The 11,416-nt window shown below is 42.1% G+C and overlaps 1 protein-coding gene across 2 annotated transcripts in view; it reads right to left on the reverse strand.

Annotated features, from left to right (window-relative positions):
• Positions 1-827: 827 nt before the first annotated feature.
• LOC121574914 (metal transporter CNNM4) overlaps positions 828-11,416 on the reverse strand; it is a 20,033-nt gene continuing 9,444 nt past the window's right edge. The window contains exons 8-13 of one of the 2 annotated variants that reach the window (XM_041887609.1): positions 7,029-7,177; positions 6,118-6,349; positions 5,094-5,402; positions 4,674-4,757; positions 4,084-4,093; positions 3,902-3,977 (exon numbers count right to left, since the gene is read on the reverse strand). In XM_041887609.1, coding sequence (XP_041743543.1) covers positions 3,974-3,977; positions 4,084-4,093; positions 4,674-4,757; positions 5,094-5,402; positions 6,118-6,349; positions 7,029-7,177 — 788 coding nt within the window. In that variant the 3' untranslated portion in view covers positions 3,902-3,973. Of the gene's footprint in view, positions 3,978-4,083; positions 4,094-4,673; positions 4,758-5,093; positions 5,403-6,117; positions 6,350-7,028; positions 7,178-11,416 lie in introns of both variants that reach the window. The other variant, XM_041887601.2, reaches the window with a different exon arrangement.

An 11,416-nucleotide genomic window follows, 5' to 3' on the forward strand; every position in this document is an offset into this window, starting at 1 on the left:
TGATGCTCAAGGTCCTGGGTTGCGTTCAATAGGGACAAACAGGACTGTTCTCAATCAGAGAGCAACAATCCCTGTTATTTTTCTTTCAACATTTGAAAGAAGGGTCTGCTCAATGTGAATGTCCAATCAGTCTGTTCTGGCGCGGTCGCTCTCTGTAGCACTATTATTGCACTATTATCAATATCTACCATCTCAATGGTATACATGTATTGTTCAAAATTGCACAAATCAAATGCACTTACATATACTGTGAATACCTATGTATCTCAAGGGGGTATGACTCAAATCCTTGAATAAATGTCTGCACACCACAATATAATGTCAGTTCTTTCCTTCTGAGAGCCAGGATAGAAAATATATTTTGTTTGTGCAAGTTGTCTCTTTTGTGTGTGTTTCTCATGACATTGAGGATCAAAGTGCAGAAAGCCAAGAACACTGTCAATACACAAATGGAGTTCAGAATAACAAGTCAGATATTAATCTGTTAGAATATTTTTATTGAGGAGTTAATCGTTTTTTTAAAACATTGGGAGGTCTGATATCCTGAAAACCCTGATATTCTGAAGATGAAACAATCTTTCCCCTTACATATCCTCCTGTCCCTTATAATCTATATAAAAGCTATCTCTATCTACTATATCTCTGTCACCCTCACCAAATGTCTTCTCTGAGAGCATGAGACAGAGAGCGCTTGGTTTCTTAGTTCTTTGATTTCAACAGCTCAGCTACTGTATTTGTCGGGTCATAAGGGATCCTGTGTGTGTGCATGCATGTGTGTGTGTGTGTGTGGGGGTGTCCTTGTGTAAAGCAGTTCAGTGCTGTATGTGTGTGTGTGTGTGGGGGGGTGTCCTTGTGTAAAGCAGTTCAGTGCTGTGTGTGTGTGTGTGTGTGTGTGGGGTGTCCTTGTGTAAAGCAGTTCAGTGCTGTATGCGTGTGTGTGAGGGGGGGTGTTCTGTGTAAAGCAGTTCAGTGCTGTGCGTGTTTGTGTGTGTGGGGGGGTGTCCTTGTGTAAAGCAGTTCAGTGCTGTATGCATGTGTGTGTTTGTGTATGTGTGTGGGGGGGGGTGTCCTTGTGTAAAGCAGTTCAGTGCTGTATGCATGTGTGTGTTTGTGTATGTGTGGGGGGGGTGTCCTTGTGTAAAGCAGTTCAGTGCTGTATGCGTGTGTTTGCGTGCGTCAACGAAGGCAGTGGCTTGACGTCAGACTGCGTCACGTCTCCTCCCACCTTCCGTGCAGTGCTCACTTTCCATTCTGTCTCTCCTTTCCTCCCTCCCCCTCTCTTTCCCTCCCTTTCTTCTTCCCTCCCACTCGCCCTCTATGCTCTCAGTAAATCAGTCATCTGTCAGTATTGTGCAATAAAGAGCAACTCACTAAGCCCAGCCTAATAGCAGCTAACCAATAGGGAATAGTGATGGTCCCAGGCAGGTTCTAGGGAATTATTATTGCTACAGATTAATAGGACAAAGCCCATTGTCTGACCACCTATATAATAAAGGGCACTATAAAACTTAATCTCTCTCTGTACATCTTTTCATCTCTAACTATGAACCCCTGTGTACATTGGCATACATTCCTATAAAACAGTATGCATATTTTCATCTGTGCCTGGCTGACTTTGCAGGGGTGTCTGTCCTTGAGCATGTTACACTATCATGATGCTCTAACTATATTCTGTGCAGCTGTCAGCTAATATTAGACTCAGGTATTTTTTTCTCATGCTTATGTATTGCTTATCAGATTTCTATACACTACAACCCCCCCATCAAACTACATCTCACAGGTTTGCGTCATGCTCCTGTCTGTGTCAAGCTGAGTACCTAGCCCAAGGCGTTGTCCTTAAATAGGGACATATTCTACTGGGAAAGCAGTAAGCAGTGCCCTCCATACACCCAGCTCCTGTGTCACTGTAAAAACCCAACACCCCTAGCCCCCTGGCTCCTGTAGCCGCAGCCTCTCATCCCAGAAGCTCCCAGCCCCCTGTGTTCCTATGCCCTTGTGTGTCCCTGGAGGGGTCTCTTCAAAGAGAATTGTTAACCTGTTGTGTTTGCATCTGTAGTAATGTCATGCATGTGGGAGTAACACTTCACTTCATCATGGGGCTATACACAGATAGGGTGTTACAACTGTTACCTACTGAAATATCACACTTATGGTGACTGCTTTCTGTGGTGGTGATATGGAGATGGCACATTTAGTGTGTCTATCTACATTATGATGATAAAGGAGATGATATGGCAGGCAGGAGTGACAGGAGGTTTTCTAGGTACATGCTGTTTAAACAACCTATTCATTACAGATAAAACCAATTAATCACCATATTATAAATCAAATAATCAAATCTGATCACCAAATCATCATAAATATATAAAATCATCATATTATATTATCAAATCATAATAAAATACCTGTTCAAATCTAGGTAACACGTAACGTGCGTTTTTGGGATTGTGAATATTGCATATCCCTTCTTTAAGGTGGCAGGTTTGTTGGAGCTCCGTTTGTTAGTTACTATATGGCTTTTTCACTAAGTTTATGTGTGTGTGTGTTTGTGTTTTTGCTTGAGACTAGACTGTTTGTGCATTTCTTTTTTTATCATCCAGTGGCCACATGGGATAAAGAAACGACAGTGGTTGTAGACATTGTGCTTGTTCTCATGGCTGGTGTGTGTTGGCTGTTTCTTCCTTTTGTGTTATCAGAACACTGGCAGTTCCCTGTGCAGAAAGCACTTGGCAATAAGAAACTGTCTGATGGTAGAATACAGAAATTGTTGTCTTCTTGGTTGTGCAATAAAAAAGATGTCTCAGATCTAGACCTCTTATTATTCTCTTCATTTAGTTTCTTCTGCCTCCTCTTCAGACTCTTCTAGCACAGTAGAGATGGGTGGATGAAAGGTAACTCAACAGAAACACACAGTAAAGTACATCAATTAATTAAAGTCATAATGTTTCAGTAGTCTGTTACCCAGCTAGCCTGGAAACCCGACATTGAATTTCATTGAATTCTACATCTGGCAGAAATGAGCGTTTGGTTCAGGAACGTTTCCTCTCACAACCTCTACAAGCCAGAATGTTGAATAAAATGATATTTTAACTTTACCGGTTGTCAATGCGGTTGGTCCTTTTGCAGTCAGGAATGTGAAACAATATATCCACAGGAAAGTATAATTACATAAACTTTTCAAAGTGTTGCTAGTGCATTCAGATTTCTTAGGGTTGGGACTGGGGAGTGGACAGAGGGTATCCAGGGTTAGGGTTGGGTCTGCGGAGTGGACAGAGGGTATACAGAGGCTATGGTTGGGTCTGCGGAGTGGACAGAGGGTATACAGAGGCTATGGTTGGGTCTGGGGAGTGGACAGAGGGTATCCAGGGTTTATGTTTGGGTCTGGGGAGTGGACAGAGGGTATCCAGGGGTAGGGTTGGGTCTGGGGAGTGGACAGAGGGTATCCAGGGTTAGAGTTGGGTCTGGGGAGTGGACAGAGGGTATCCAGGGTTAGGGTTGGGTCTGGGGAGTGGACAGAGGGTATCCAGGGTTAGGGTTGGGTCTGGGAGTGGACAGAGAGTATCCAGGGGTTAGGGTTGGGTCTGGGGAGTGGACAGAGGGTATCCAGGGTTAGGGTTGGGTCTGGGAGTGGACAGAGAGTATCCAGGGTTAGGGTTGGGTCTGGGGGAGTGGACAGAGGGTATCCAGGGGTTAGGGTTGGGTCTGGGGAGTGGACCGTTCAGAGAGAGATCTTGAGGTTCTGGACGTCTATTGACAAATACTAGAGTCTGGTCCCAACCAAATCTCTAACCCAGTTCCCAGTGGGTAGGAGACAGAGGGGGGGAAGTGAGAGAGAAACAGAGCCAGTCTATTCTCTATCTTTCTCTGTGCTAGGTCTTCTCTGCTGTCTCTTCTCTATCTGGCATTGTTCTAGGTGGTCACAGATAGCTGCTCCACACTCTTCTCACCATCCCGGGACTTTTTCCTCTTCTTGTTACCTGGAAGGATAGAACACAGTGTCAAGTTCAAGTTTCAAGTTCAAGTTTTACTATTAGTTGTATGTACAGGATACACATGGTATACACCGTCCAACGAAATACTTACTTGCAGGTTCCTTCTCGACAATGCAACAACAATAAGAAATAATAAAAGATAAGAATACGAATATATACGAACAATCTCTGCACATGACAAATAAATTTTTTATTTACAATTGAAACATAAAATATCAGTTTTGTTTGATTGAAGATAACAATTTTGTTATCCTGTCATTTCAGAGACCCATTAGCTTATTTATGTTTACACATTATATATTAGACTCTCTGGAGGAAGGTGTGATGCAGCAAGAGATAGAACACAAAAGTTATGTTGCTATGGTACGCCTGCCGTCACTAGTCTGGCTGACTGTTGGGGCCCACACAGTGTTCAGGTGAGGAAGGTGTGTATGTGCGTCTGTGTGTGTGTGTGTGTGTGTGTGTGTGTGTGTGTGTGTGTGTGTGTGTGTGTGTGTGTGTGTGTGTGTGTGTGTGTGTGTGTGTGTGTGTGTGTGCGTGTGCGTGTGCGTGTGCGTGTGCGTGTGTGTGTGTGAGAGTGTGGTGGATGGTGGGGTGGGGGACAGTTGAGCAGAATTAGAATAATAATTAATCAAATGTAGAATGTGGGGAGGAAAAGCTGATCCTAGATCACTCACTCACTCAGTTTACGTAGCAGCTTCTTCCCAAGTGTCTCCTCTGAGCCAGATAGAGAACAGATGATATCTGACTCCACAGGAACAGCATCTAGGCAGGAGAGCGAGAGGATGAGAGTGAATGAGAGTGAGAGTGGGCAAGGGAGTAAGAGCGTTGGCAAGAGAGAGTGTGTGGGTGAGAGAGAGAGAGAGGGTGAGTAGAGAAATGAGAAGAGCATTGACAAAGCCCAATATAAAATCCACTGCAACCTACAAGACTATAAATAAATGCTATTAATTATGCAAACCATGGCCAAGGTACTGTTCTAGACAATGTTTCCATGGGAGGATTGTTTAAACTTCACTAGACTTGTGAGGACTAAATAATATTACCACTCATGTATATAGCAGCTATAACGGCTTACAACTCTCTCCCTTCTCTCCTCACCATTCCCTTCTTGGCTTTCCAGTTGGTCTTCCGGAATTTCTACCAGCTGGCCTTCTGGACGTTCTATTAGCCAGTTTTCCGGCCGGTCTTCCAGCCGGTCTTTCAGACGGCCTTCGGGACAGTCTTCCTGGCGGTCTTCTGGACGGTCTTCCGTTCTATCTTCCGGGAGGTCTTCCGGTCTCTCCTCTAGTCGCTTATCTGGGTGGTCTTCCTGACGATCTTTCAGTCGGTCCTCTTGGATGTAGGGTATGTCATCCATCCGTAGGAACACTGAATCACTGGGACTCCTCTGTCCGTCTGACTTACTGCCTGAGAGGGAGACAGAGTACCATGGTCACAATCAGGACAGAGGCTGCATCTCAGTGAAGCGGTAGCCTGTTTTCAGTCTCAAAACCTCCCTTCTGTGCATAGAAGTGTAGATCTGAAAGAACCAGATCCATGTCCCATTATCTGCAAAGTGAGGTATTGAGAACCAGGGAAGGGGCTAGAGATGGTTATCATGCTGGGCACATGTCTGCATCATGATCAATTCCACCCCTGGTTTAACTCAATAACCGAGAGGACTGACCACTGATTCAAAGAGAGAGACCATAGGCTTAGGAGGGCAAGTTAGAGGTTCATGCATGCATACACACACATACATGCATACTCACAAGCATTGTGAGATAAACCCAACCTGATTGGTTTCAGGGCTGACATGATTTTCCAGATACCATCTGGACTGTGCTGACTGGCATGTCACTCTATGGTGTGTGTGTGTGTGTGTGTTGTGTGTGTTCAACTGAAGCAAGAGTCTATTTCAGATTAATCTCCCCTTGGAAGTAAATACTAACAACTGATCAACAAAATGTAGCTATTTATGCCTCAAACTCTCTGTCTCTTTTAGCCTTCTAATCACATCTATTTCCATCTGTGTGTCATTTTTTTCAAAGACTCTTTAACGCCATCTGTTTGCCATGGTGGTTATGTAACCCCCCCCCCCCCACACACACACACACACACACACACAAACACACACACTTACGGACGATGCGGTTCCTCTCGTTGAGCTGTGAGGTGAGTGGTCCAGTGTTGTCCTCTGTGTGTGTGTGTCGTTCCAGGACAGGTCGAAGGTGTGTGTATGTGTGTGTCAGGGGCAGGGCGATGCTGTGGGAGCGGGTCTCAGGGATGGTGGGTCTCCCGTCGGGATCGGGGGTCTGGGGTACACTGTCCATAAGACTGGCTGTTAGAGCATTCTGGTAGTGGTTCCTCGAGATCTAGCAAAGAATAACACACACCACAAATACAGTATCAACACAAAATCATCAACACACACACCGCAAATAAAGTATCAACACAAAATCATCAACACACACCGAAAATAAAGTATCAACACAAAATCATCAACACACACCGCAAATAAAGTATCAACACAAAATCATCAACACACACCGCAAATAAAGTATCAACACAAAATCATCAACATACACCGCAAATAAAGTAACACAAAATCATCAACACACACCGCAAATAAAGTATCAACACAAAATTATCAACACACACAGCAAATACACATGCATGCCACACACCATCAAGCTGTTTCTCTATGTAAACATAAAGGTTACGGTTGGTGTGTGCTGGCAACCTTCTTCCTGGAACTATATTTATGACCTTGGGGGGGATATGAGGGAGTGTGTACTTAGGATGTACATCCATCACTTTAAGTCTAAATTATTCATACTGAAAATGGAGCTCATTTATCCCCAATGATTAAAGCTAAGACAGAGAGAGTTTAAAAGGAAAATGAGGGAGGGAGGGAAGTAGAGAGAGAGAAGGATTGGAGGGAGAGGAAGAGAGGACGTGTCTGTGTTTATTCAAAATCAGGGATTAAGACATTTCAAAGGAAATGGAAAATAGTATTTTAGGGGTATTTTAAATGTGTGTGTGCATGCGTACCTTTATAATCTGTAGGTCAGTGAGTTGTCTGACAGAGAAGTCAGGTAGGTAGACTGCTCCCCCTCCTATACTCAGCTGACCCACACTGCCTCCTGATAGGACAGACTCTGACTGGTTCAACCCACTGCTACCAGAACCAAACCTGTTGACTGGAGATGAGTTTGATTAGATTCTGTCCTCTTATTTTGGGTTTAAAAAACCCGCTCCAGACCACACTAGATAGAAAGCATTTAGAAATTATAAAGTATTCAAATAACTGCCCTTTTTCTGGCCCACAAATTGATTTTGACTAGGGTTGGGTAGGTTACTTTCTAAATGTAATCTGTTATAGTTACTAGTCCAACATTTTTATCAGTAACGTAACTTTTGGATTACCCAAACTCAGTAACGTAATCTGATTACTTTCAGTTATATTTGGATTACTTTCCCATTAAGAGGCATTAGAAGAAGACAAAAAGGATCCATCAAACACATTTGGTGTGTCATCATAGTGGTCTCTGACTTGTGGTCAGACTCGCTCAGGTGGAAAAAAACTTGAACTTGCACAATTTTTCAATGCTGAATTGAATGTCATTGAGAAAAACAGAAAGGTGTCTTAATTTTGTTTTCTTTCGCAAACATCCTTTCTAAAGTAATCCAGGAAGTAATAATCTAGTATTTCCAAAAGTATCTGTAATCCTATTACAATATTTCTGCTGGTAACATAACCGATTACAGTTACAGTTTTTTGTAGTCAGATAACATGTAATCAGTTACTCCCCAACCCTGATTTTGACAAATAAATCGGTCCCCAAAAACTCTATGGGGACCTTGCCCACCCCTGACGTACACACACACATACACACACACACACACGCTCGCGTGCACGTCACTGGGCTGGCCCTCTTGTGTCTGCTTATCAGTGTAAACTGGCTTTAATTGCTGCAGTTACATAGTTTCCACTGCAGCAATCTTCTCCCACAGATTAAAAAGAAAATGAATAATGGATTTTGCACACATACAGTGCCTTCAGAAAGTATTCACAGCCCTTGACTTTTTCCACATTTTTGTTGTGTTATAAAGTGGGATTAAAATGGATTGAATTGTCTTTTTCTATCAAAGGTCTAAAAAAAATACTCTGTAATGTTAAAGTGGAAGTTTTCTTTTTTTCATTAATGGAAAATAAACACTAATATATTTTGATTACCGTAGATAAGTATTCAACCCCCTGAGTCAATACATGTTGGAATCACCTTTGGCAGTGATTACAGCTGTGAGTCTTTCTGGGTAAGTCTCTAAGAGCTTTCAACACCTGGATTGCGCAACATTTGCCCATTATTATTTTCAGAATTCTTCAAATTCTTCAAATTGGTTGTTGATTATTGCTAGACAACCATTTTCAGGTCTTGCCATAGATTTTCAAGCAGATTTAAGTCAAAACTGTTACTCAACCACTCAGGAACATTCACTGTCTTCTTGGTGTAGATTTGGCCTTGTGTTTTAGGTTATTGCACTGCTAAAAGCTGAATTCATCTCCCAATGTCTGGTGGAAAGCAGACTGAACCAGATTTCCTATAGGATTTTGCCTGTGCTTAGCTCCATTTCATTTCTTTTTTATCCTGAAAAACTCCCCAGTCCTTAATGATTACAAGCATACCTATAACATGATGCAGCCACCACTATGCTTGAAAATATGGAGAGCGGTACTCAGTAATGTGTTGTATTGGATTTGCTCCAAACATCATAATAATAATAACAATAATAATAATAATAATATATGCCATTTAGCAGACACTTTTAGCCAAAGTGTCTTACACTCATGCGTGCATACATTTTACGTATGGGTGGCCCCAGCGGGAATCGAAACCACTAAACACTTTGTATTCAGTACAAAATATGAATTGCTTTGCCACATGTTTTGCAGTATTACTTTAGTGCATTGTTGCAAACAGGATGCATGTTTTGGAATATTTGTATTCTGTACAGGCTTCCTTCTTTTCACTCTGTCAATTAGCTTATTATTATGGAGTAACTACAATGTTGTTGATCCATCCTCAGATTTCTCCTATCACAGCCATTAAACTCTGTAACTGTTTTAAAGTCACCATTGGCCTCATGATGAAATCCCTAAGCGGTTTCCTTCCCCTCTGGCAACTGAGTTAGGATGAACGCCTGTATCTTTGTAGTGACTGGGTGTATTGATCCACCATCCAAAGTGTAATTAATAACTTCACCATGCTCAAAGGGATATTCAATGTCTGTTTTTTTATTTGTTATCTACCAATAGGTGCCCTTCTTTGTGAGGCATTGGAAAACCTCCCTGTTCTTTGTGGTTGAATCTGTGCTTGAAATTCACTGCTCGACTGAGAGACCTTACAGATAATTGTATGTGTAGGGTACAGAGATGGGGTAAACATTATTATTGCCTCGACACAATCCTGTCTCAGAGCACTACGGACAATTCCTTCGACCTCATGGCTTTGTTTTTGCCCTGGCGTGCATTGTCAACTGTGGGACCTTATATAGACAGGTGTGTGCCTTTCGAAATCATGTCCAATTAGTTGAATTTACCGCAGTTGTAGAAACATCTCAAGGATGATCAATGGAAACAGGACGTAAATAAGGTATTTGTTTTTATTTTTAATACATTTGCAAACATTTATAAAAACCTGTTTTCACTTTGTCATTATGGGGTATTGTGGGTAGATTGATGAGGGAAACATTTAATTTAATCCATTTTAGAACAAGGCTGTAACGTAACAAAATGTGGAAGAAGTGAAGGGGTCTGAATACATTTCCCGAATGCACTGTAGGCCTATCAGAGTTGCCTACCATCAAAAACAATGGAGAAAATGCATTCCATAACACTTTAATATAGAAATAGCTGTTCTATCATTCAGCCTACAGTAGCAGCCAATGTGTGGTGTTCCATGTAGGCCTACATTCCATGAGACATTGAAAAAAAACATGCAGGGCTTGACATTAACCTGTTTATCCACTTGTCCTTCAGACAAGGAGGTGACTGAACATTTTGTTGGGTTGTTTGATGCAAGAAACCACTTTACAAAATAAAATGCATCATTATTCCCATACCATTATTACAGAGAATCAGACAAATTATGCTCCCCTCTGCCTATTGGCTACTTAGCTTATTCAAGCCTGTCTCAAAATACAACACTGCCCCTTTAAGCCAAATAAAATGCTCTTTACCTGACTAGCTTTTCAAAGATGTCTAGAAATGTATATGTTTTGTGCTCTTGTAGGACGCAATCACTCCCCTATTGCTGACTACAAATTATCTATAACTGGGCTAATAACTCACTAACTAGCAAAGGATATGAACAAAATGTGCACGTGGCTACATGCAGCTCTCGCTTTGATCTCAAAACAAGCGCATCTACTCACGACCGCTCATGCTGAAAACACAGTCCAGTTCAAAGTAAATGGCACATATCCATATATGGCAATGGTCTATTTGCATATAGGCCTACTGCAGCTTTGATTGTTTATGCCACATCGGTCTGTGTAGAGTATGGGCTGAGTAGTGCGTGTCAATGCAATAGAATCCTACTCCGATGCGTTCTGCCTACAACAAAATATTTTGCATAGCGTTTTGTTTCGGTGTGTTGCATTGGAAGTGGCTAAAATTGCCTTGATTCGATCACAATTGCCACAGTAAAGGGAAACGTTGATAGTGTTAACAGGGACAACTCTAGAAGAGTGGTCACAAACCTTTTCTGAGTCAAAAGTTAAATATTCCTCGATATTAAAAAAGACCCAAGTCGCTAATAATAACAACAACGCAAGCCTATAGATACACTTTCCTACTCATTCATTACTGCTGCAGTGCTTGTTGTAGCGCTGAGTGGAAATAGGAAGAATGCACATTTTATGGCTTCTAAAAGTGTTGAATACAAAGTGTTGACAGTGCTGAGTAAGAACTTAAACATGAACTCAATCATAAAAACATCATCTCTTTGCTGTATTCGTTGACAGTCTCTTTCTAGTCATGGTTTTAAACGTTGTGAAATCTCACAGTATCAACTTTGCTGTAGCTTTCTTTTATGCCTGCTACGTTACTGCAGACACGGTCATCTGAGCCATCCGATTGGCCAGCGGTAGGCCTATAGTGCACTTGATTTGCTCTCTGGGCCCACTGGGAAGGCAGAGTTTGAAAATAGGAACACAAGGCTTTATCGTTGGGTTTTTTATAGAAATGTTCGGTGATCGACCGGTTGGTGATGACCACTGCTCTAGAAAGTTGAGTGAAGTTCAATCTCGTGCTTCTCTCTGTGGGCTGATATTTCTGTGTGGCAGTCCCACCGCATGCGTGCAGCTTAGAGGGAACATTGCCAAGACATTTCAGTTTGTCCTATTAATTAATTTGTAAAAATGTCTAAAAGCAGAAT

Source organism: Coregonus clupeaformis, chromosome 1 (genome assembly GCF_020615455.1).
Source record: "Coregonus clupeaformis isolate EN_2021a chromosome 1, ASM2061545v1, whole genome shotgun sequence".
Taxonomy (NCBI): domain Eukaryota; kingdom Metazoa; phylum Chordata; class Actinopteri; order Salmoniformes; family Salmonidae; genus Coregonus; species Coregonus clupeaformis.